This window comes from Osmerus mordax, chromosome 21 (genome assembly GCF_038355195.1).
Source record: "Osmerus mordax isolate fOsmMor3 chromosome 21, fOsmMor3.pri, whole genome shotgun sequence".
Classification (NCBI taxonomy): Eukaryota; Metazoa; Chordata; class Actinopteri; order Osmeriformes; family Osmeridae; genus Osmerus; species Osmerus mordax.
The window spans coordinates 7235997-7262991 of record NC_090070.1 but is presented as its reverse complement, the minus strand read 5'-3'; the positions used below and the strand labels follow the sequence as shown (position 1 = coordinate 7262991).

The following is a 26995-nucleotide window of genomic DNA, read 5'->3' as shown; positions in this document are numbered from 1 at the left end:
CTACGTACTTCCACAAAATTTTTTACGAGAGTCTGGTTAGGACCAGGCTAGGGCAGGTGCCCTTTGATCAATAATTCCCATGGGGTCTAAGCTCCAAACACTTGTAGTCCATTTATCATTCTGTAAATAAACATCATTTTACTCATCCCAATGGTCTCTCCTGATTGAAATAAGATTTGTAGGCCTACTGAGAGTTCGATGCATAGAAATGTATAGCTTGGCAACCGTCACCTGTCAGAGACTGTTATCTTGACCTGCCATCACTAGCTTTTTACTATTTACATCACGGATGTCCTGACAACAAATAGCCACAGGCAAAATATTGTATGACAACATTAAATTCGGTATCTATGCATGTTTGAAGATGTTTCTCCAATATTGTAGAAAATCTGTAAGTCAACACATCTAATGTCAGTGTAAAGTCAATAACACACTCTTAGTGTAGATAAGAGGAATGGATGTGCGTCACTACTCATGTCCACTTACACCCTCTTTGAAATTGTTACAGTGTTACAGTAGGCTATAAGTCAAACACTATTATGGTTGAATTAAATTACACGACCCTATCATGGATATCTAGACTGTATCCAGTATAACTAACCAGTTTACATATCCATAGTCCGAATGCAGGCCTTTACCAACCTAGGCCTAAGTGGTAGGCCTATATGGGAGTCGTCCAGTGTTCCCAGTTACCCTGATGTCATTACGCATTTGCTTTTATGTAATACAATATATATTACTTTTTATGTAGCCTAAATTTGACATCCAAACACCATGACCCTATTCTTATAAATTGTCTAAAATGTTCTAAATGTGACCCATATAGTTAAATCAAACGGAACTCTGGCTGTAACTGTTATTGTATTTCTAAACGAGATGTCGTATTGACGAGCGCGTAATAGCACCCCATATCCATTACGGAGTCTTTTACTAATCTATTCAGTCAATCAATGGCTCTTTCTGTGGACATTGTTATCTGCATTGCACTTAGGCCATATTTCTGACTTTCGAATAAGTGTATATAAAAGACGGGATATTTCACAACTAGCACCAAGGCCACTTGAACTCAACTGACATCGCTCCAAGCTACCCACAGAAGGCTACCTCTTCCTCCAGGTAAGATCATATTTTCTACCACTTTTGACACTGTAAATAGTCGTTTAAAAGTTTCTATATACAATGTATTTCAATATGAATGAATTATACAATGGAACGAACGTTTTTGACGTCAGTCTAGGCATGGCGATGAAAGGATTGTTGGTGTGCGCACTAGTGGCAGCGATAATAGTGGCCGCAGTATCATCGCCGCCGTCCAAAACGGATATTGACATCAGACGGGCTGATGGTCTTCGGCAGTTACTGGCGAAGAAAGAGTCAGCAAGGGACGCCAGAGGAACTGTGGCTGGACCTGGTCAAGTCACTCAAACTCGCACAACAAGGATGGACAGACTCGCGCATCTCTCCTTAGACGACCGCGAGTTAATGTCGAGGCAAATTATGCAGGCAATCTCAGGTATGTGTTGTGAAATGTGTGGGCGTGCATGAGTGTACGAAGAGAAAGACAACGATGGCTGAGCCCGGTGAACGAAATGAAGTTTACCGGTTGTGTTGTTTCTAAACGCAAATTGAATCGTTTTGTTTGCTTCATGTAGGAATGTTGTGTTCGCAGAGATGATGAACTCTGAGTGCATGTCGGGCCGGGACTACCAGGGATGGGTAGATTTCGGACGTCGAAGCGCAGAGTTCTATCGTCGCTGAAATTGGAGGAACCAAGAATTTCTTATTTTATGGATATATAGTATCTTCACATTTTGATTATTTGCAACTGTAGCTATGTAGACTACTTTGTGTCTTTTCTCAATTACATAATAAACATGCATAGCTTCTAACAACTGCAAACCTATTATTTTTTTTAGCTTTAAGGTTGTCGATATTCAGCAGAAAAGCCGGCTGGTCTGTGTGCACTTAGAGCTATTAAAAAGTTCCGATTTAAGCAGGTCAAAATCTGACCAGTCTGGGCACTAAATTGTTAAGAAGAATATCTGAATGGTTCTTTCAAGGTGAGAAAAGACAATACGAATTCTGTTACAACTTCTGTCGAAGAACTTCTAAGAATAGAGTTTAACAGACAAGCACAAGCACCTTAGGTCTGATGGAAATACAATGTACATTTTAATCCACAGGTAGTACAATAGATACACACATTCACACACACATATATAGAACAGTGATTATTAAATAGACTTCAGCAGACAATAATCATTTTTCTACATCTCAGATGTAAATGACTGTTGGTGATTATTTTGTCTCTGTACACATTTTCTTCATTTGCTATGATTTTTCCCTTTTTAATATGCAGTATCCTATGCCATGTTTTTGTTGCATTTGATTGTCCAGGCAGCCTAAGAAAAGCCTCATAAAACAATTGGATAATTTGTTTTTTTCAAATGTATCTTTAGTGACACTTATTTATTTACATAAGGTATCCCCCTCGGCACAATTCTATGACTTTGAGAGAATTCACTTAGAATGCCTAGATCTGAAATATTTTCCTCCCCTTCTATACGGTCCACTATCGAAATGCCATGATAACTTGATTAAAATATTGGTACCAGCAACATTTTATGGGTAAATTCATTACACATCTTATTAATCCCATGTTGTTTGTTGGCTTTGATACAGCATGGAAGACAACCTGAATGCTTTTGAGCGAGGTTTGACTAATACGCACAGTCACAATGATCGACAGCATTTGGATGTAAAGCATTTCACGGTGGCTTGCAGTGAGTGATGAGCGAAGCCATGCCAATGCAGTTCAGTGAGCTACGCGAGTGCAGTGCAAGACTTGAGGATTCAGTGATGAGTGATACAGATGACGTCACAAATCCTCCTGTACAGCTTCAGTGTATCATGTCGGCCATTTTGAGGCAGATAGTGATTGGAGTGCGAGAACTTTTCACACCGTCAGGTGAATGGTGGTTAGGCTACATGCTTCATTCACTGATAGCAGCTAATAAGCAGAAATACTTTTCTGTGCAGTTTTTCTTTTCTATGAAAGTGACAGACTATTAAAAGTAATAGTCAGTTTAAGATTTCAAGAACAATAGCTTATTCCCCCCTCCCCAAACAGCTATTGCTGAAGAGAAAATGATAACATGGAAATTACTTTGCATTTCATGATAACATGACAACACAGGTGAGGGTCTAAAAAGACAAAAAAACTACAAGTGCGAGAGAAGCACCATTCCCTTCCATACCATGTAAAAAGACAACCACAAAAAACTGGTATAAAACAACAATCTATGGTGTCGTTGGGATGTTTGTTTATACAGTATATTGCCTGATGATTGACTGATGATCAGGTAACTGTCCTGGGATGATGATGTCACGTCGTCACGGAGACCTACAGTACAGATTTTAAATGAGTCCATAGCAAAAAGAGCACTGTACACTTACGCGACATGAACTAAAATCCGGCTGCGCTGGGTCGCTCGTTTGTCTTGCCACGGTGGACGGAAATCACTCGAGGTGGACAAGGAGCGGGAAGTACTGGCGGAAGGGTCCATCTCATCCTTCAGAGGGGTGCCTGACTGCTTCTCTCTCCTTCCTGCTGGGACCCACCACCCGCCACCCCTCGAGCTGCCACTGTGTGCAAGCCCAGGTTCTGTAGCTTCTCCACTAGGTTGAAGCTGAAAATGGTCTTTCTCCTTTCCTCCTTGAAGGACTGCGCTCCCCCCCTGTCCTCCTCCCTGACAGTGGGGTGTGCCGCGGGGTGTGTGGGCGTCGGGAGGTGGCTGTAGAAGGTGTAGGGGGCGGGCTGGGGGGAGGCGGAGATTCCCTGCTCTTGAAGCAACCTCAGGAGTCCAAGTGAGGGAGGGGTGGAGCAGGAGGCGGGGTGAAAGTTCATACCAAAGTACTGCTGGTGATGGTGATGCTCACTGGAGGAGGAGAAGGGGGAGGGCCGAGTGTTCAGATGCTTACAGTTCCCACAAGTGGACAGGTGGCAAGGGCGAAGGCTGGGGAGAGAACAGAGATGCATCGTCCAATCAGAAACTGCGCTCCTGTGTTACATGACCAATCAGAAATCTGGACAGCAAGCAGAAACCAATCAACATCCTCCTCCCTTTAACAAATATGTCTCATAAAAGCCTTCATTCAACAGCAGTATTAGTCATATGAGGTAAGCATCACCAGGGATTTCCCAGAATAAAACCCTGTGGAAAGGTGTGTTAGAAAATGTTGTCAGAATGCATCAGCCAATGAGAGGGGAGAACCGGGCCATGCAGAGTTGAGAAGGGCCTTGGGTCAGGTGAGACATGATGTCATAGGTCAAGGAGCCAGTCAAGTCTACATTGTTGCCAGATCACTTAAGGTTTGTTTATATACCAGAGTGTAACCTAGTATACAATAGCACTGTTAGTCTTGTTCAGGAAGCAGTTTTAAATGGGTACCATTGTAACCAGTGATAGATGATCAAGTTGGAACTCTGAACAGGTTGGAACAAATACAGGTTGCTGTATAGAACAGCATGCCTGAACATGTTCTATCCCACGGTGAGTTTGTATGCATTGTGTCTTTAATTATCTGCAGCATTCACTATCTTTGAAAGGATTTGGGTACAACTTTAATCCAAGATAATCAAACTCTTAATATGCATTACAGACGTTAACTTCCGTCATTCGCTTCACTCAGTCCTACTACATTGTGTTGGTGCTTGTTAGCATTCCTGTTTTTCAGTAGCAGGTCTGGGGGGAGGGGATGGAAGGATTTGGGTTAGTGAAGGGCACAGTATGAAATGGTTAAGAAATAGGGGTTAATATGGAAATCTCCATAGTTGGGGAAGGTCTGCTGGATCTTACTTTGCCCGAACGGCGCACTCTAGAGCTGGAGGAAGAGCCTGGACCAGCGCTTCCTACCACTGAGGGGAGAGGACAGAGGAGAGGAGGGAGAGGAGAAAGGGGAGGAGGGAGAGGAGAGGGGGAGGAGGGAGAGGAGGGAGAGGAGAGGGGGAGGAGGGAAAGGAGGGAGAGGAGGGACAGGAGAGGGGGGAGGAGGGACAGGAGTGGGGGAGGAGGGAGAGGAGAGGGGGAGGAGGGAGAGGAGGAGGGGGGAGGAGGGAGGAGGAGGGAGAGGAGAAGGGGGAGGAGGGAGAGGAGATGGGGGAGAAGGGGGAGGAGAAGGGGGAGGAGAGGGGGGAGAAGGGAGAGGAGAGGGGGGAGAAGGGAGAGGAGAGGGGCAGATAGGGTTAAAGGACAAGAAGGCTGGACTACTGTACTCTATGGAGAAACGTTATGGGTTATTGGCCGTCGGACATGGTCACGGCGAATCTGAAATGAATCCAGGTTGACGGCGCTCACATAATCTGGGTTTAAAATGTGCGTTTAGGATGAGTGCGGGAAAAGTGTGTGGTTGTGATGTAGGTTGGTAAAACACAACTAAGACGGCTTCTTGACCAATGAATGGGTGGAAGGATGAATGGATGGGTGGATGAATAGGTGGGATGGATGAATAGGTGGATGGATGGGATAGATGAATAGGTGGGATGGATGAATGAATGGGTGGGATGGATAAAAGGGTGGATGGGTGGGATGGATGAATGGGTGGGATGGATAAAAGGGTGGATGGGTGGGATGGATGAATGGGTGGGATGGAGTCTTACCTGGTGGAGAAAGAAGGGATGAGGAGGGGGGGATGAATGTCCTGACAGGTGTTGACGGTGTGGATGGGAGGAGACTGGGGGAGGTTGGGGCCGGATGGGTTGACTGTGGGGAGCGGGAGGTCATGGAAGGAGGATACACTTAACACAACTCCACACACACACACACTAAACCCAAAAAACACCTCACACAGCTACACACAATGGATGATGTGTGGACAAAAGATATCACACAGGATCATAGCTAGCAATACTATCCGATTTCCGGCACTTACCAACTAACACTTATGACTGATTATTGACGCTATTCACGATACAGGGTTGTCGAGGTTTGCCTGGATCCTTACCCAGGGTGCCGCGAGCTGCAGCGAGGCGAGGCCCCTCCTCCTCCTCGTCCTCCTCCAGGTCGTTCAGGCTGTAGACGTGCTGCAGGTCCACCTCCAGCTCCCGGAAGTCTTTGGTGAGGACCCCCGGCCGTGGGTGCAGGATGCCCCCTAGGTTGGGCTTGGCCAACTGCTGCCAGTGGTGGAGCGTCACTGAGCCTGGGGGGGGGGGGGGGGGGGGGGGGGGGGGGGGAGAGAGAGAAAGGGAGAAAGGGATATCTGAATCTTAGGTTGACTGGTTGTTGACATGCTATGGTTGACGATGACGGTAAATATTTGAGACGAGTAAGCTTAATTGGTACTGGTAGAACACTTCAAAGCATGTCGATTAGCGCTGTTGTGTAGCACCCCGACAGAAACGCATGGAAGGAAGTAACATTCAGGGCTGCTCGCTGCTCCCAAATCCATCCAGTCCACACTCACACGGACATACGAACCACGCACACATCGGGGCCTCCCCCGGCTCACCTTCCAGGGGCTTGACGATCTGCAGGCGGTCGGGGAGGTAGGAGCGCGACCCCCCCGACAGGCCCGACCCGGCCGAGTGCTGCGAGCTGCCGTTGGAGTAGTTGGTGCCGGTCGACCCCGCCGAGCTGGACACCAGGCTGTCGTTGGGCGTGAGGAAGCCGCTGGAGCCCTCGGCCGCGTCCCCGACGACGGCCAGCGCCCGGAGCTTGCGCTCGCGCTCCACCTCGAAGAAGGGCCGCTCGGACGCGTGGCTCTGCTGGCGGGCGGAGAGGCAGCGCAGGGCCGCTTCCAGGTCCGGGCCCCCTGGGGTCCCCGGCTGGCCCAGGGGCTTGGGTCCCCCCACGCTGGAGGCACGGAGGTGGAAAAGGCGGGGAGTGATTATTCGGAGACAGATACGAGAGCAAGAGAAATACACATGGTCAAACGCGGTTGGTCACGCAGTGTAGCAAGCATACACGAGAGGACAATCAAGGACCGGTCCCACTCACTTGCTGTCCTCCGGTGCCGGGGCATGGTTGGCCGTGGCAGCCCTGTCCTCCAGGGTGACGCTGGCGCTGTCCGAGCCGTAGTAGCTGGTCCGCGGGGTGCTGGTGCTGCTGGACGATGCCGGGCTGGAGCCGGGGACACCGGGGGACTGGCACCGCGAGCGCAGTCTGGCCTGGTTCACCACCTTGACCGTCTCGAACACGCGGAACGGGTGGTTCCTGGAGAAAAAAAATTGTGATGATAGACGATTAGTGAGGTTTTAATGGAAATATGAACCCCGCTTTATGTTTGGTTTTTGGTGATGGATGCTAGTCAGTGAAATGCAACTTGGGGATTGGTGCGTTTTATTTGATTCTCGTCCTTAATTTCTACTCCTGTGTGTGTTATTTTGTGTGCGTCTGTTATTTATAGTGTGTGTGTGTGGGGGGGGGGGGAGGGGTCCTCGTACTTGTACTCAGAGGGGGCGGGGCTGTCCAGTCCTTTCCGGAAGGTGCCCTCGATCTCGGCCGCCAAGGAGTCCATGGGGAATACGGCGGCCATGGCGCTGTAGCGCTGCACCGTGCTGTTGGGCAGGCTCTTGTTGCGCTGGTTCTTGATGTCCTCCCTGGCCTCCCGTAGCATGTCCTCACACTCCGAGTGCTTCTCGTGCAGGTCCCGCAACTGCCACCAGAGGGAGACAGAGATCGGTCAAACTTCTGTCGCGAGTCCGAATGGATTTGGGGGCCCGGGGCTTTGTTTTTATCGCTCATAGAAATGCGTCCTTGGTTTCTCCTCTATTGACTGAGAAGATGTGGGATCTGATTTGTAAAGGGGAAGTGAAAGGATGTCCTTCTCTACACTAATACGTCTAAACATAAGTGATTTTCAGAGGAAGGAAGGAAGGAAGGAAGGAAGGAAGGAGGAGAGACAGAGAGAGAAGGAAACAAAGGGCCTATTGTATAAACCCACAGTTAAAAGTAGTATATTCCCCATGATGTGGTAAGCTTACACTCGTAATGTGCTAACCAAAATATATATACAATGTTATTACAAATGTAGGAAGCTAAAATGAATAATACGTCTATGCTTGAACCTCATTCCCCTCCTTGCCAAGTTACTAGGTGAAGGGTAGGGTCTTACCTCAGATCTGAGCTGTAACTGGCTGTCCTTGGAGGCGCTCAGGTGCTGGGTCAGCTCTTCGTTCTCTGAGCTGAGCTGAATGGAGAGTTAAAACAGTTCAGAGAACATTGTGTGTGTGTGTGTGTGTGTGTGTGTGTGTGTCTGCGTGCACCTGTGTTTATTTGTATAGATACAATTCTGCTACAGCATAAGTGCCCCTGTAAATGTTTTATGTGCGGACATTCTTTGGTGCCACTTCCGTGAGGGCACAAATATTGTGTAACTTTTAATTGCATCGGGTAAATATTTCATTTCATGATATAAATGGCTGGTGGGCTGATGTGTGCATGTGTACGTTCCCTAAATACCTAAATTAGAGCGTGTTCGTGTGTCTACGCGAGCGCACGTATATGCAAAACCACGGCCAGATTAGTACCCCAAAGGGCGCCTGGGCACTGAAGCTCATGTGCCCCCCCCCCCTCCCCCAATCATACTATATTTTATTCTGATTGGATAATTATCAAGATCAAGGGGCAAAGCAAGCCTTGTGTTGACTGTCTTTATGTACCCAAAAAATGGTGTCACCAAAAAATGTGTCAACAAATAAGCATGTGTATGTGTCTTTATATTAGAGCGTGTGTATGTGTGCATGGTGTATGCGTGCATGGTGTATGTGTAGGTGTGTGTTTTGAATGTGTAGGTGTGTGTGTGTGTGTGTGTGTATGTAGGTGTGTGTCTCACCCCTTTGCAGCGGGCCTGCAGGTCGACGATCTGGGCCAGCAGGCAGCTGATCTCCTCCTGCTGTCTCAGAGTGTCCTCCACCTTCCTGGCCAGCTCGTCTGACAGGTCCGCCACCCGCTTGTTCACCGAGGCTGGACCGGAGCCAGGGATGGATGGAGGGAACAGGAAAGGCCAAAGAGGGGGACCGTCAAGAAGGGAGAATTAGTCCCGTCGAGGCCCACTTGGAACACGACGCACTCTCATATTTCAAATGACGTTCTCTCTCAGGATGACGATGCACACTCACAGAGCTCCTCCACACACACCATCATCAGCTCCTGCTCCTGCTCCTCGTAGTTGGTGGTCTCCGACGTCAGCTCGTTGGCCTGTGAAGAAACCTCGTTAGCGTTAGCTCAACCCAGCTAGCATTTAGCGACTTTCCCCATTCACGTCCTTGCATTGGGCACTTGGCACGGGGGACCGGTGTGGTTTAGCGCACCTCTGAGCGTAGTTTGTGGTTCTCTTCCTCCAGGCCCTTGAGTTTATGTTGCAGGAAGTCGTAGTGGACGTAGTTCGTGAGCGAGTTGGACGACTCGTTCCTTTGCATTCTGAAATGGGTTGACGGGTTGAGAAGACAAGTTAGCACACCGTGTTAGCATACCTTAGAAAATGAATAATCTGTGTGAAGTGTTCGATCTGCATGCGTATTTGTATGCATAGATTTACATTTACATTTAGTCATTTAGCAGACGCTCTTGCCCAGAGCGACTTACAGTAAGTACAGGGACATTCCCCCCGAGGCAAGTAGGGTGAAGTGCCTTGCCCAAGGACACAACGTCATCTGGCACTGCCGGGAATCGAACTGGCAACCTTCTGATTACAAGCCTGCTTCCCTAACCGCTCAGCCACCTGACTCCTCATAGATGCACGTGGGGGTGGGTGTTTGTGTGTGTGTACTCACGGCGAGCGGGATTCCGAAGTGCAGTCGATCTCCTCAGTGCTGGCGTAGAGGTGGAGAAGGTCGTCTCTCATCGAGAGCTCATGACGTAGCTGTGCTATCTGGGAGCACGAGGAAGTAGAAACACGATCAGATGAACCAAGAAGACTACAAATACAGGTGTGCTTTCACACAGGGTTACAGTGCCGTGTCATTGTAACTAGGTTCTACCTCTTCCTTTGCGATCTCCATCTGTTCGTCCAACAGCTCGTTCCGCGCCGTCAGGTCCCTGTTCTTCTTCAACAGGGATTGGCCGATGCGGGCTGCCAACTCGAGGTCCCGCTCTTTCTGCAAGGTGATGATTGGTTGATTTGAACATTCCAGAACTATCATTTAAACTCGATTTGTATGTGCGGTTTACAAAAGAAAACACTGAAGTCTTCTTTTAAGAAACGTAAAATCTAGTGTTCATAGTGTTGACCTCTATGAGTGTTAATCTGTCAGAAAAAATGGCCGCCACTTTGGCATTAAGATAATATTGCAATGTTTATCCGGTTAAAGCATTAGTGTTAGTGGTAACCCCAATGTTGATCAGCGATGGTCAGTTTGTGGCGTCACAGTAATCCCCCCCCCCCCATGATCCCTTTCTTCCGGGCCGCTTACCTCTTCGAGGAGGTGGGTGACGGCCTCGATGTCATGATAGGTCTTAGTGACCTGGCCCACTCGTTCTGAACACAACACTGTAGTTGGTGGGGGGAGGGAGGGTGGGAGGGAGAAAAAAGCCAGAAGGAGCAGAGGGAGTATGAGAGGATAGAAAGGACAAGAGAGAGAGAGAGAGAGATAAAGACACATGGTCAGAACGATGGGCGCATCAACGCAATCCAATTCTCGCGATCATGTGTACCGTGTCGCACAGTGCTCTCCTGCGCTGTGAGCTGGCTTTGCGCTCACAGGCGTTTACGGCACAGAGATATGGACGGAAGATGTGTTCCCCATGTTTTCAAGGACATTCTGCACCAGATGGATGTTTTTAAAAGAAAGAGAATTGATTTCACAACCAGTGCAGATGAAAAAAACGAAACAAATACCAACGAAAACAACGTGCACTGCACTTGTCTCTCTCCGGGTCTTAAAAAGGTGTCCGATGACTTGCCTCTCCCCACCTGCCTCCTCCCCCTTCCCCCCTCCCCACGTCTCCATGCCCCGCCCGGTCCAGTCCAGGCGACCAGACAGCGACACTTCAACACGGTCGGTCACCTAGAGAGACCTGAGCTTCTTATCCTGATCGTCACGTGGAGGTTAAACCCCATTAAGCGCCTCTTTCCACGTCCACCTCAGGTATAAATACACCACAATGGGGGAGCTGCAGCAGCAGAACTGACCAGAGACCAGCACATTCTAGAAGGATCTATCTCTCTACCTGCCTCGGTTACATTCATAGGTCAGCGTAGAGGAGCTGGGCAAGTGCTGACCTGGGATCTGTTTTCCCCCGTAAGATCTGGAAGGATATCAATGTGGGCGATTAAGGCTGCAGGGTGTAGCCATGGCACTTTGTTTACATGTTGTGATCTGGTTTGTGTATGGATGGTGGGAAGGCAATTAAAGTAGAGCAAGATTGAGCTTGATCAGTTAAGGTATTGTTTTTTCCTAGTATACCCTAAAACCAAATTACAAATAACAGACCCCAGGCCGTTTTCATTAGAGCAGAAGGTAAATCAAATCCTTGTAAATCGAAAATATCCAAGAACCACTTTCATGCAATGCAAAAAGGTCCGGACCAAACATTGGTCAACAACAGGCCATCCAGGTCTGAACTTGACATGGCTTAAATGTGTTTTATAATACGAATGTGTGCCACATTATCAAGTCCCCAAACAGGCACATACATAAACACAACATTAAAATCAACCTTTTACACCTATGTTAACACCTGCCACCCAATCTCCCTTGACAGGTCTTGACAGCCTAGCCAGAGCACTTAGGAGATGAGCAGTTACTGTATATCAATGTAACTAGATAGAGGGTCTGTGTTTCTCCTCAGAACATGATGTCTGGGGCAACCAACCTTATCTAATCACTTAATGGAATGAATCGATGAAAACTGCCATCTTCTAGATCTACTGTGCTGCACAATGAGTCCACAGTAATGTATCCTCTGCACTCTAGATTGTGTCCTCTTAGCTAGACGTGATTGAGGGTCTGCACTGCAGAGATGGAGAGGGATTTGGATCAACAAACCGCTCAGGTAAATATAGCTTCCTTAAACACGGCTGTGTTTCTATCTGGGATGAGCTTCGATCAGCCAGTCATACATGGCTCAAGTCCTACAACACCCAGCCATCTGGTGTGACAATGAAAGTAGCTTTGTCCATTGAACAAAAGCTAACTAATGATAGAAGTTCCCACTGAGCGGCTAACTGGCTAAACATAGTCTTTTCAAGATAACGTCATTCATTGAACAAAAGCTAACCGGCTAATTGTTAATTTCAACAAATCCAATTGTGCCATTAGCTGTTCGCTGACAAAGAATGGTCTGGCTAAATCCTGATGTAACATTCTCAGTCACGTAACCCTTCCAGGGAGTTAAGGATTCGGCACACTGAGAAGTTATTTTAGTATAATTTAAACATTTGTTTTCTTTGATATGTTTGAAGGTCCAAAAACAACTGGAAAAACGAGGTAGAATTGGATTAACTGGCCCTTTAAGACCCAGTCCGCAATATAACAGAACTTCCTGGCAAACGTCCTGATTACCCCACATCTATCTCTATGACCTGGCCGACGTCAACTGGAACAGATGAGGGAGTGTTGAGTTATCGTGGCGTCAGGTTCAGGTTCATACCAGCTACAGAGCACTAGTAGCCAAAAACCTAAACAAGTTCCACCCTGTGCATCCTGGACTAGAACAGGTACAGGAAGTCGTTTAGGACGTGTGAGGCCACATGAGGCAGGTTAGAGGTCCTGACAACTCTCTCAATCAACAGATTCCCCCTCCCCCCCCCCCCCCCCCCCGGATCAAGTATTGATAAGGGGCTCGTGTATTGGCTGTGACCCGACAGGCTTGACACCGAGAGGGTGAGTCCAGAAGTGCTTCGTCCCTCTGGAGCGGCTGGCCTACCCATACAGTGGTCTGAGATGTGTCTCGTGTGTATGGGCGCGTGTTCCTCGCAGGCTGGAGGCACAGCAACAGTTCTCCCTAAGCCCCATGCAGTGACTGCGCACCTCGAAACTAGGAGGCAGGACGTAATGTCTGCAAATAGTCCAATCCAAAACGGAGGATCTGTGATTTTTGTTAATTAAACGGGTCATCGCGACAGCACACTGACTTCACATAGCCATCATCAATATCCTCCATGTGCGCATAACTGACGCCTGACCAAGATAACTGACCACAGTTATTGGATATAACCTCACCAGGTTGCAAGGGGTCAGTCTATTATCCAGCCAGACGGCACAATCAAAATCCCTTTTGCGTGCCTGAAGCAGGAGATTATATCCAAGTCATTGAGCCCCATGGCCAAAACAGCTGTATTGTGTTTATGCAATGATTGTTTTCATTTTTTTTCTTTCAGCAATTTATATGGGCTGTTGGGTAACAGGGGTCTGGAGAGGGCAGAGATTTTTCTAGAACATCGCTACATTGAATCTGGGCCAGAGTCGCAGTGTGCTGATGACAGAAGGTGCTGGTCTGCCAGCTCATTCAGACCAAGAGGTCTGAGAGATGCCACAAACGAAAAGAACAAAGAAAAAAGGATTTGGCCACTTCAATCCTAGATCAAATTTAAAAAATTGACACATGTCCTTTCCATCCTAAATGTAATTGTGAAATAGTGCATGATTCATTTTCCCCTATTCCATTTTGTGGCATGTGCCGGGTTTAAATACAAAACATAAACGCACATTTATCTCTAGAGTGGATTTTTGTCATAAATGTCCTGTGTGGCTAATTAGGTTACAGCGTGGGGGAGAGATTAACAGTGAATCTAGGGCACCCTGATTGATACACCTGTCTCACATGCCCCTCATAACCAAAACGATCTTATTAAATCGAGAGAGGGACAGTGTGTGTGCAACTGTGTGTGTGTGTGTGTGGGGGGGGGGGCTCGATTCAATTATTGTACTGAATTTGACCAAGTAAACTACTTTGATCCTGCAAAATGTCAATTTAACAGAGACAATTCTGCATAGCGCTAGTGCATTTGACCTTCAGTTGAGTTCAGTACGAATACGACTGATATCCCAGCCAGTCAGCCCACTGAAACCCAAAGTCAATGACAATCAAAGGCAATGACACTTTGCATCACGACTGCTTTGGAGAGTAGGAACACAGTGACCTTCATTAACGCAGTGAGGGGTAAAATTGCAATTTCAGTACAAATTCAGTTTTTGGGGGGGGCTTGAATTTGACACTGCGTCATGCCTAAACGACAGGGCAGGAAACACACAAACATGTCGGTGGATTCAGAGACAAAGACGTTGAAACACAGACACACTGTCAGTCCGTCAACATGTATGAGCTGAGATGCCTGCTATGGATGACATCACTGCATGTTTTTTTTTTGTTTTTTTTCTTCATGCTTCATCACTCACACCATCATGCTTGTGAATAAGCATGGGACCAGAATGTATGCTGAGTGAGTGGTATAACATCAAGGCCAATAGTGAACGATAGGAACCCGGATAAAAGCTCTGGTTTATGCAACTGGTCAAAGTGCCAGGCTTGCAGCTCGACCGTCAATACAAAAAAAAAAAAGGATTTATTGTTGCAGAACCGGCACCATGCCATCTCTCATCTCTCCTCCTTTTCACAGTCCGCCGTGCTCACTCGCTTCTCGACCTTTTCCTTTTCTAACGCAGTCTAACCTTTCCATATTTGCTCTCCTCCTTTCCACCAAACACACTTTCCCCTCTTATGTTTCTTCTTGGGGAAACAGCCTTTCTCCCCTCGTCTCTTATTCTCCGTGTCATCCCTCGCACCCTCACCTTGCATCAGCTCCCTGCGCAGCACCTCTGCGTTCTCATTCCGCTCCACCACCACCACCACCTCCTCCTCCTCCTCCTCTTCCTCCCCCTGGCTCGCGCTGCTCTTGTCCTCGTCCTCCTCCGACGCCGAGGAGCTCCACACCTCCATGGCGACCGGACAGAACCCTTCTTCCATCCCTCCGCCCGAGTCCCTTGTTATCCCTCTCTCTCTCCTCTTCGGCTTTGACGCTGCTTGTGTTGTTCCTCCAAGGTCCTCAGCCTCTTATAAGCCCATTCCACCGCAGCTGGGGGGGTTTCCGCGAGCGTGGACAAAGCGCTGTCTTCTACGCGCGTGTGGCTGTGTGCGTTTGTGAGGGAGTGTGGAGAGTCAGCTCCTTAATGGTTAGTCCTTCAGACTAGGAGGTCTGTCTTTCGTCATGCCTGAATGTGTTCACCTGGCCACACTGGACTGTGGGAGAACCAAAGAGGAGGAGGAGGAGGGAGTGTTTGAGGAACACACCCAGCGAGCGCGAGAAGGAAAAGCTGATTCTACTAATAAACGGAAGTATTTTCTACTGACAAAAATGCTGGAATTTTAGTGTTAAACTACTTTGGTTTCGTAAATAGGGTTTAACAGAAGGCTGCCGTGTCCTGCCACCCCCGTTAGGCAGAGTGAGATGGTACGGTCCATCTCTGGTCTGCCGTCTGCCTGCGTGCGTAACATTGGTGCAGACTGAGCCACACCCCCATTTGGAGGGATTTAGATGCAATACAAACACAGGCTGAGATTGATAGTGTGTTGTAGTGCATGCATGCACAACATTATGAGAAAAACATGTGAATTTTCTAATTGGACAGATCCAAAATCCAAACAAATCTGTGTATTATTTGACTTCCAATACGTGTGTGTGTATGTGTTTTGTTTGTGTGTGTGTATAGTATAAGTTTCTCTCTTCTCATTCATATTGCAGATGTCTGGCTCTTTCAGTTCAGTTCTCCAACATACTTCCATACAGGCAGCTTCCCTTAGGAGCACTATAAAATTGCTATACAGACACCAATGCAATAAATTATTCAATTAGGCGCCACCGAGCAACTGGACCGGAATTCTTTACATGTCACCAGTATGTTGAGGACAAATCCAGACCAAACTCAGAATAGACATACACTTTCAGATCATTTTCCAAAAAACTCAAATGTACATTGTTTTGACATGGGAGGCGCCCTGATAGAATCAGTGCCAATTCACTTCTGAGATCATTGAGAACCAAAAGAGAAGTAAAGCCCGCTCTCCTATCTAGCCTTCATCATCATCATCATCATCATCATCTTCCCCAGCACTCCCAGAGCCATCCTAGTTGCTACCCAGCATCACAATCAAATATTAACTTCCCCCCCATGAAATATGCAGGTTGCTTCTGTCAGGTCAGGCACCGCACGCAAGGGGTGACCGTGGCCCAACTTTCACCATCACTCTTTACCATCCTCTCCTCCTCTCCCCTTTCACCATCACTCTTTACCATCCTCTCCTCCTCTCCCCTTTCACCATCACTCTTTACCCTCCTCTCCTCCTCTCCCCTTTTCTCTTTCGGCATCCCCTCATCCGGTTTCCTACCAGTTCTCCTGCTAGGAACAAGGGGTTGTGTAACTTCAGGACAATGCATCGAGCCAGCGACGTCAGACCTCAAACAGATGTGCTGCCCTAAAAATACCTGTTTGATACAATAGGATTTGAATTCTGTCTCCTCATGCTAATAGGTTAATTTGGTTAGGAAGTATCTGGTTGTCGGTACAAGAAGGCATTCTGAGCTTCACCCATTCAACACAACAATGAGGCCAAGCAGGTTCAGACCTCGGTCTCCTATAAGACATGACTGGCTGGGAACTAGGTTTAGCTTCGTGGCACCTTGGTAGAGTTGTCTGGATCACAAGCGAGAGACCTGATCATGTTTGACATGTCACGTACTGTAGGACGTGCCAAACCGTATGGACTGTCCTAACTTGTGTTAGGAAGATGGGAATGTAGATCAAGTCCCGATTTTTGAACAAGCATGTTATGGGTAAACTGCCTCAGGCATAGTGCCCTTTGTCTTTTTCAAGCCACAAATACTGGTATCAGGGCATGGTTAATATTGACATGCTGGGCTACTCCTACAGACACTCACCATGAGCTTTGCTTGAGGTGCTTGTCAAATACACAGAGGCGTTATCAGTTTTTTATGTTTGCCCAAGTATTCGATTGAAGGTCGATTGGTTTCCACAGAAAGCCAGACCACGGAAAAACAACAATGCCCTAGTGATATCAGGGCCACCACGGTGATTCACAAAGGACCACATAAAACTGATGAAGAGATATGCATTCATCCTTACACAGTACAACAAGTGTGATTAAACACGTAGCGTTTGGGAGTGGTGTACGACAACATGGAGAGGTACCGTATCTAAGTTTATACACAGCGGTGCTATAGCAACAGATTATATATCTGTACATAATGTGTATATATATCCCATAATATTCGTATGCTTTACATTTGTTTCGATGGGTTTTTCATTTATTTAATTTGATTACTTGAAAAGAGGACATCCTTGTATCATCCGTCACATGTAGAAATTGGAAAAGCAGGATGACTGAAGACATTTTACTGCATAAGGGTGAAAAATATGTTCTCTTCATTCCAACAGGTTAAAGAGGAGAACGCAGGAAGAATGCATTGCAAAAGAAGGATGTGGCGGACACTGACAAACGTGTCAGTTGGCTTAGAAACAGACTACCCTCTCTTGGTCATTTGCCAAGATCCAAAACGTCAACAGAACAGGACCTTGGTCATGCCGATGTGTCGTCTGGCTCGCTGGCTGAGCAACACTGTCCCTCTGTGTATTAAGCAGCTTGGATGCAGGTTGGGTACAGCCTAGCAAAGCATTAGGCTTGAGTCAGATATGCAATCGTATGGGGACCTGGCAATGCACCCCGAAAAAGTAGGGTTCTGGAACATTCCACAGCTTCAGATCCTGCATGGAGGTCAAAGGTTTGGTAGAGAAGTTAATCAGACTAACTCTGGACAAGGAATGTCAAGGTGCTCTAATAGTGTTGGTTCAATGAAGGATGTCCAGTTGTTCTTCACACTAATTGGATGATTAACTGTGAATGGTTAGAGGTTGCCACCACATTCCAATGATGTCCATCCTACGACTTCCACTTTGTCTGGGTCAATCAGATCTCATGTGTATCCAAAAAGAACGGATGCCACTTTAACATGATCTCTGATGATGTTATACAGTCAACAAAGGCTAACTGATCAGTAGCCCGTCCCTGGTGATAAATGTACAGCTGACAAATGTATTTGAAGTGGCTAAGCTTCCGCAAGTTGATCATAGACTACTGGGTTGCACATTTATAGAGATTTAAGGGTTATAGTTGATCGTATAATACGACTTCCGAGCTAAATCTGGTTCAGATATCGAATACCAATCGACTCAGAAGAAAGAGTTGCACAGCGAATGAACTGACACACTGACACCGTGGTCGACCAAAACCCAGTTCCATCCCTACGTCAATTTTAGGGAGCATCTCCTCTTTTTCGAAACGACATCTCGAAGTGAGAGGAATTCTCAAACTGGCACCGGCAGCCAGAGACAAACACTGTTTGGTCTTAGAGAAGACAACCGGACACCTGTGGGTCTAGACTGGGCAGCGCCAAAACAAACCCCTTATCCCGCTAAGTAAACACCCGGTTTCCGTCGCAGCTTTGACGTCTGGGGTCAGTGTTGATGACTCGAGCCTACTGCTAAAAAAGCCATAGGAAGTCACTTCCATAGGCTCCAGAGGAGCTGCTTAGAGCTAAGCAGCGAGGCATGGCTAATCGGCTTGGTGGCATTTGGCATCTGTGCCCCGGAGCCTGAAGGGGAGGAACAGGCGAGGGGATTAGGCCCCACCCCCTCAGCTCACCGTCTGGGTTCCATAAGCTCCTCCTACAAAACCCACAATACATTGCGAATGGCCATTACAGATTCTCCCAACAGACCCCGTAACAAAGTCGTATCCAAATAAACCAAGGTTTGTCCCAACAGCATATTGGTAGGAACCTAAAACCTAATGCCCTCGTCCAATACACACAACCCAGATTTGGGTCCGGATTCACATAGACCAAGATACCTAATAAGTGTCATCTTATTCATACAGTACATATCAATACGTGGAATAAAAAATGGATCTTAAAATAAGCATTTCTACACCGAGGCACTCTGAAGGCAAGGATCGTACAAATGTTTATTTATATTAACCAAAGTTGCCAGCTTGGTTAAAAGACAGGAAGATCAGTGGATGAATTTTAGACAGACCTTGTGTATGACCATTGAGGCCAGTAGGAGAAACATTCACCAGAGGTATTAAAATGAGAGGTTAACCTGATTTTACAGCAGTGTTTTTCCTTGCACTTACTTCCTCATGGACAGCTTTGGACTCATAACATCACACCTAGCTGCAATGATTGATTACACAAAAGTCAATATAAGAGGATATACCTAACTAGAGTTGCTTAAAAAGTTTTTTGTCCAAAGTCTTCACTCGAATGACTTGAATTAGAGTAGACATGTGTTAAAAAGCATCTGTCAACTCATAATAATGATGGCAAGAAACGTTAGTGTGTTTGCAATGTTTACATATAAACGTTCTAGTTTCAAAATATACTTTCGATGCTCAACAAGCCCTAGTTTCCACAGCATATGGACAGACCCATCCTGGCAAAGGAGACTGCTGATTATCCAATCAAAACTGCCCTGTAATTAAAGGATACATGTGAAATCTGTGTACAGCTAGTTCTGACTAGCAAACCTACATGACGACAACAACAACAGGTGCAAGGGAGACGGTACTGGGTTCACCAACTGTACTTAAAGACAGGGGTTTATAGTCAGCTGATACAGTGAGCCATGGATTCTATGAACCATGAGGGGAGGAAAACCTTGTTCCTGAAGTACCATCTGTACTAGATTATGTATAACTTTATTAGTACAATTCATGTACTAATAAAGTATAAACATTTATCGGTTTCGAATATGGGATTCAGTTAAGAAAATGTATGCATAATCCATATAAATTATATGAAAGACACCATATGGAATGTGCTACGTATTTGGAAGGATATAGGAGTGAAGCATTTGGGAGGAGAGCATTTCGAAGCAAAAAACAATTCTCGGCACGAACCAACAGCAACACCCAGCGACGCGCTGTGGAGAATCAAGTACGCCGCTTATCGAAGAATAAAGCGCGCTTTGGACTCCTCCTGCGGCACTCCCAGCATCCCCTGAGTTTGGCACACAGCTGTGGGAGGCGTTTCACGTCAACACGGCGCAGGACTCACGGAAGTACTTGAACGTCTCGTCGATCTGCTCGTACGTGAGTCCCAGGGTGACCTCCGGGGGCAGCAGAGGAGTGTGGAGCCAGTCATCGTGGTCGTATCCGAACAGACAGTCGGCCCGGAGCGTGTAGTTGGGCACGCCCTCCGACAGGAGACTCACTATCTCCACCTCAGACAGGTCTGAGCAAAGGTCTGGGGGGAAAGAAGAGTTTGTGAGCGTGTGGGTGCGTGTGTGAGCATTTATGTGTTTGAGTGTGTTCAATTGTGCATGGGTGTGGTAGGGCGGGGAAACATAGATGAGTCAGACTTCACTCATGCCTGGTCTGACAACTTAACCCATGCCAGGTCTGACATCTATAGGTCTCTGCTGCCCTCTACAGGTGACACATGGAAATACAGGGATATGTAGCAGAGTCAAAGCACTCAAATTAACCATCTACACTATTACAGAGTCAGACTTGTCAACATTTTGTGAATCAGTTTACTATGACCTACCAGTGAGGGTGGATGCATCATGACACCCCTTATCTTCTCTATCCTGGGGGTCCCCCTTGGAAGACGCGTAGAGAGGCAGGGGTCCCAAACCAGCCCGCCTGAGGCCTCCTCCCCTTGCCCCCCATGGAGGGAGAAGGGGGGACCGGGGGTCCAGCGGAGGCCAGGGGAAGGGGTGGTGAGGAGGAGGAGAGAGGGAGGGAGGCGGAGGAGGGTGGGACAGCTTGACTGGGGATGGGGGGTTCAGGGTGAAGGTGGGCCAGGTGAGTGGGTGTCCCGCCGTGGGTCCGGGGCCCCCTGGAGGCTCAGGGTGACAGTGCAGGAGAGGGTCTCATCTGGTACTGAGGCTGGCCTGGAGAGGAGGGGAGGAGGGGGGGAGGGGTATTAAGATTAATGGAATTTCCAAATATTATAAAAGCACATTTCAATAGATACATCGAATTCCATTGCGATTACATTACACTTGGATTCATACATTTCTCGGACATTTAAATCATTTGATGGACAAATACAACTAACAACCTTGCAACAAACTTTCCCTTCTGCAATTGACAAAGTCAATTGCAGAAGTATTATTAGATTTTATTGGAAGTATTATTAGATTTTTGTATTATTAGATTTTTGCCTGTACTATTTACTAATTATTTTTTATTCCATTGAAAAACTCAAAATGTCAATGCGATCGTTACCTGGCTACAGAGTATATAAGTCACTCCATGGACACTCAACAATATAGAGTGCTGGTAAAAGTTTATTGAACGATAACATATTTTGAATGCCTTGCACCTTAGCCTACCCATACCTCTATGTTTAATGATAGTCCTTGAACTACACATGTATCTCCTACTAGCTTGGCTAACACCTAGCTGTTGTTTTGAGGGTCACACAGCTCAAGTTACCACACCCCATGTGCTTGCAGATCAGGTTACTGAAACATAACACACCGCTTATGAATTGGAAACAAAAAAGTGACAAAACCGTGCGGCAGGAGGCAGCGTGCGCAGCACATCTGAACAGGGAAGAGATGCGATGCTAATGCTAACACCTAATGCTAATTCCAACTCATTCATAGGAGGGAACAAACACACAAAAGGCCCATATCATATTCAGGAACATGTGGCCCGGGATATGCGGGGGGTGGTATTGATCTGTAACCAATCTGGCCCCTGACGTCATGCTAAAGGAGAAACGGTTAGGGAGAAGAGGGCATGAATTATGCTGTGTAGTGCTTGATTATAATAGAGAGTGTACTTCCTCAAGACATAAATGTATTAGGTGACAGTAAATAATGTTCATGTTCACTGTGTCAAGGCTTAGGCATATTTTTGCTGCAATCGCCAGCCAGTCAGTAAGGACAGATGATACTGCTGCTGCCACAGCACTATAGTCAATGAGAAGAGTAACACTCCACACACACACACACACACACGCACATGCACACGAGCACACACGCACACACACACTCAGGGGACATATGACATAGAATGACAACGACCCCCATTCAACCCCTCCCCCCTCTCTCTCTCTCTCTCTCTCTCTCTCTCCACCCCTCTTCTCCTCGTATTATTCCATCCCACCTTCAGGACCGACCCCTTAATCAACTCTGGCTAAGTGTATTACTCTGGCCTGCCTCTCCATCCATCCATTCATCCATCCATCCTCTCTACTTAGAGCCATCCGAGGGTACAGGTCACATGCATCGTCTCTGGCTGTTTTTCACCTTCACTCAAGCCATGATATCTAAAAGGGTTAAATGTAGGGGTGAGGGAAAACATCCATTCACATTGGAATCGCGATTCAGTCTTCTAGCGATTCACATCGATTCACAAATGTCAACAAATCATGGAAAAATGGTAAATTGATTTTAAATCGAATCTTGACCCCAAGAAGCGAATCATGAGGTACCAAAAGATTCCCACCCTAGTTAAATGTATGCTTAGGTCACTCTTTTATGAAAGGAATCCATATTATAAAGATCCTTTGAGGAAGGTGGACATCCTAGGTGAAGCAGTCTCTGCATCTACTATGTGTTCTGTACTATCTCTGTTGTTTTGAATAAAGGGCCCTGCTAAACGACTACATGTCGTCGTTGTTGTCATCTGCTGCTTATCCAGGGTCGGGTCGCGGGGGCAGCAACCTAAGCAGGGAAGCCCAGACTTCCCTCTACCCGGCCACTTCCACCAGCTCTTCCTGGGGGACCCCGAGGCGTTCCCAGGCCGGCCGAAAGACATAGTCCCTCCAGCGTGTCCTGGTCTTCCCCGGGGCCTCTTCCCAGTGGAACGTGCCCAGAACACCTCACCAGGGAGGCGTCCAGGAGGCATCCTGATCAGATGCCAGAGCCACCTCAACTGGCTCCTCTCGGCGCGGAGGAGCAGCGGTTCTACTCTGAGCCCCTCCCGGATAACCGAGCTTCTCACCCTATCTATAAGGGAGGAGCCCGGACACCCTGCGGAGAAAGCTCATTTCGGCCGCTTGTATTCGTGATCTCCTTCATTCGGTCACTACCCACCGTGACCATAGGCGAGGGTAGGAACGTAGATCGACTGGTAAATAAAGAGCTTCGCCTTTCGACTAAGCTCTTTCTTCACCACGACGGAGCGATGCAGAGCCCGCATCACATGACTACATGTCAAAAATGTCAAATATATACTGTGAGAAAATCTGGGTTATAAATGGAATAGAAATAGCCACCCACGCAAAAACGAAACACATTTAAGAAGCGTACACACGTCTGTACAAAAGACACACAAACACACACACAACACACACACACATCTGGAGAAAATGCACACACGTCCACACGCCTCTCCCTTCAGCGTTAGCTACACTCCTACGTTATACTCCTAACGTATAACTCAAGAGCTTCACGGAGTCTATAACTTTGGAAGTGACAGGAGCCTCTGTAACAGTGCGTGTCTCTTAACCATGCAGTCAAGCAAATCCTTGCCACCCATTTAGAAGGTGGCACCAACGGGAATGGATACCAGACATGTACCAACCAAAAAAGCACTGTTAAGATGTCCGATACCTAGCTCTCCACACCTCTTCGATGTGCAGCATTCATGTGAGCTGTCAAAAAGACTTGCAACTACTGTATTTGATCAATGTCCTGTATGGCGACACACATAGTAGGAAATAACACTACAAAAAAGTCCTGAGGCCTTCAGCAACCAACAGGCCCTAAAGGTTATTTCTACTGTATACATCTCTACAGTGCAAATTACACTATGCTAAATTGGTGGGGAATAGGGTCATTTTTATGCACTCATTTTGTCAACATCTTACTTCCAGGATAACAGGATGAAATGTTACCTTGTCACAGTGCAACAGGCTTAAACAACAGAATGAAAGTTGATCAACCATCCGCAATGAAATCGTCTGTGAGCCGAGAAAAAGCTGTGCCACAAATGACAGTCAAAACATGTATTCAAAACAGCACACTCAACTTGAGCAGTCACCTGTGAGAGATAAAAGTTGTAACTCTGTAACTCAGACAGCGTCGCTCTAACCTGACCTTCCAGACAACTCCAGAAACGTCAAGGGCAGGTTGGAGAGCCTTTAGTGCTCTGTGCAAACAATGGCCCCGGCTGAGGGGTGTGTACATGTGGAGAGTCACACAGGAAAGACAGAGAGAGAGAGAGAGAGAGAGAGAGAGAGAGAGAGAGAGAGAGAGAGAGAGAGAGAGAGAGAGAGAGAGAGAGAGAGAGAGAGAGAGAGAGAGAGAGAGAGAGAGAGAGAGAGAGAGAGAGAGAGAGAGAGAGAGAGAGAGAGAGAGAGAGAGAGAGAGAGAGAGAGAGAGAGAGAGAGAGAGAGAGAGAGAGAGAGAGAGAGAGAGAGAGAGAGAGAGAGAGAGAGAGAGAGAGAGAGAGAGAGAGAGAGAGAGAGAGGGAAGGAGGGAAAGCAGAAAAGGGTGCTGGAGAGACTGAAAGAGGAGGGGTGAAGAGGGAGAGGGCAGACAGAGGGGCCAGAGGAGGGAGGAGAGTGTCTCCTTGAGCAGAGAAAAAGAAAAGAAGACACAAATTGGTTACAGTTAATCAAGTCACAACAAGATTGCACAACCAATCAGACTTTGCATAGAGGCCGAGAGGGAGGGGGTCAGTCCTATGGAAATCTCCTCTCCAATAGGTTGAGAGGGGGGGGGGGGGTGTTAGGACTCTGCACCCATTGTCGCTCCCGGCAACCGGAGGACTGTGACCAGTTTGTTCACGGGATGTTCACAGGAGACAAGTAATGACTGTGAGATGAAACATTTATGGTAGTTTTATTACATACAATCATTTGTCCTTGATTGGTCCAAATGACCGTTGGGAGAAATAAATCAATATATTCTCCTTTGGGAACCATAACGGTAATTCTTTGGAAGCTGAAAGAACTGCAGCTCATGGAGTGGAGGTTATTTTGCAATCCCTGCATCAAACAAGTTAAAACCATCAAATCAACATTCATAACATAATAAGGGACAAATCTAAGATGTTTACTAAAGGGAACCTTGGTAAAACTAACTGTAGAGTCCAGCTTTTGGGAATCATGAATGACATAGATAAACAAGGCCTAAATTAAAGAGACGGGAAAACCAGACTTGATCCAACTCTGTTTTTATCTTCGCATCTTGAGTGCAAAATAAAACAAATTAGCGGGAAAATCATTTAGGGAGAACAGGGAACACCAGGTAAAAACAACCTATTGAGTTCCAGTTCCACACAAGCTAGCTTATACTACAAACAATGAAGAGGTGCTGAAAAAACCTTCCACAAGGCTTCCGTCCAAAAACCTTGAAGGAAGGGGTGTAACCGACCTAATTTACTTCAAGTGTGTCACACAATGACTACTGTTGAGCTCAAGGCCACTGGGAGATAGTCAAGAGGGCATATCGACTGGACTGAAATGGTAGCAGCTCGTGAATAAAAGTTATGGAAATTATAAACGAATAACTGTCTTGAGGCTAAAGATATACAACAACAAAAGATGCTATACATGTATACAACAATAGAGTACACATAGCACCCTTTTTCGTTTGAGAGGTTCTTCACAGAACCTTTTGGACTTAAGTATCAAAATCATTATCAACTGATAGCTCATTTGGGTTTAAGCTAATTAAGTAGAAGGCCCCTTCTGCAAGACCATCAGGATGAAGTGTCTGCTTAAAGGAGTAGACCGTGGAATCTTAACATTCCTCAAAATCCCCAAATCCTTCAAAAGAAGATCGACCAGACCATTCTTCCTCTAGTTCAAAGGTTTTCATTTTCATGGCATGTCCTGTACTACCGAAAACTCAACCTCTCAAAAACCCTGATAAACAATCCACTAGAATCTATTAAGTTATACTGTCTCCCCTGGCAACAAACAAGTTAAAACCATCAAATCAACATTCATAACATAATAAGGGACAAATCTAAGATGTTTACTAAAGGGAACCTTGGTAAAACTAACTGTAGAGTCCAGCTTTTGGGAATCATGAATGACATAGATAAACAAGGCCTAAATTAAAGAGACGGGAAAACCAGACTTGATCCAACTCTGTTTTTATCTTCACATCTTGAGTGCAAAATAAAACAAATTAGCGGGAAAATCATTTAGGGAGAACAGGGAACACCAGGTAAAAACAACCTATTGAGTTCCAGTTCCACACAAGCTAGCTTATACTACAAACAATGAAGAGGTGCTGAAAAAACCTTCCACAAGGCTTCCGTCCAAAAACCTTGAAGGAAGGGGTGTAACCGACCTAATTTACTTCAAGTGTGTCACACAATGACTACTGTTGAGCTCAAGGCCACTGGGAGATAGTCAAGAGGGCATATCGACTGGACTGAAATGGTAGCAGCTCGTGAATAAAAGTTATGGAAATTATAAACGAATAACTGTCTTGAGGCTAAAGATATACAACAACAAAAGATGCTATACATGTATACAACAATAGAGTACACATAGCACCCTTTTTCGTTTGAGAGGTTCTTCACAGAACCTTTTGGACTTAAGTATCAAAATCATTATCAACTGATAGCTCATTTGGGTTTAAGCTAATTAAGTAGAAGGCCCCTTCTGCAAGACCATCAGGATGAAGTGTCTGCTTAAAGGAGTAGACCGTGGAATCTTAACATTCCTCAAAATCCCCAAATCCTTCAAAAGAAGATCGACCAGACCATTCTTCCTCTAGTTCAAAGGTTTTCATTTTCATGGCATGTCCTGTACTACCGAAAACTCAACCTCTCAAAAACCCTGATAAACAATCCACTAGAATCTATTAAGTTATACTGTCTCCCCTGGCAACAAACAAGTTAAAACCATCAAATCAACATTCATAACATAATAAGGGACAAATCTAAGATGTTTACTAAAGGGAACCTTGGTAAAACTAACTGTAGAGTCCAGCTTTTGGGAATCATGAATGACATAGATAAACAAGGCCTAAATTAAAGAGACGGGAAAACCAGACTTG

The 26995-nt window shown here is 46.4% G+C and overlaps 1 protein-coding gene across 1 annotated transcript; it reads right to left on the bottom strand.

Moving 5' to 3' along the window:
• Positions 1-2150: 2150 nt before the first annotated feature.
• On the bottom strand, positions 2151-22790 carry hap1 (huntingtin associated protein 1). The gene is made up of 16 exons (XM_067259814.1): positions 22727-22790; positions 20563-20889; positions 20071-20259; positions 10412-10488; positions 9980-10096; positions 9773-9870; positions 9311-9419; positions 9119-9197; positions 8833-8963; positions 8113-8187; positions 7442-7653; positions 6996-7211; positions 6508-6851; positions 6004-6198; positions 5660-5762; positions 2151-4016 (listed from the first exon to the last, which is right to left on the bottom strand). The coding sequence occupies exons 1-16, from the start codon at positions 22788-22790 to the stop codon at positions 3575-3577; spliced, it is 2778 nt and encodes a 925-aa protein (XP_067115915.1). The 3' UTR covers positions 2151-3574.
• Positions 22791-26995: the final 4205 nt, after the last annotated feature.

Bases quoted from the DNA above. Each gene is read 5' to 3' on its own strand.
- hap1 (XM_067259814.1), bottom strand. From the start codon at position 22,790: ATGTCTTTCGGCCGGCCTGGGAACGCCTCGGGGTCCCCCAGGAAGAGC. The intron at 8,188-8,832 runs GTGAGACACACA...CTCTCCATTCAG, and splicing joins TGCAGGCCCGCTGCAAAGGG to CTCAGCTCAGAGAACGAAGA. The intron at 5,763-6,003 runs GTAAGGATCCAG...CGCTCCCCACAG, and splicing joins TGCAGCTCGCGGCACCCTGG to TCAACCCATCCGGCCCCAAC.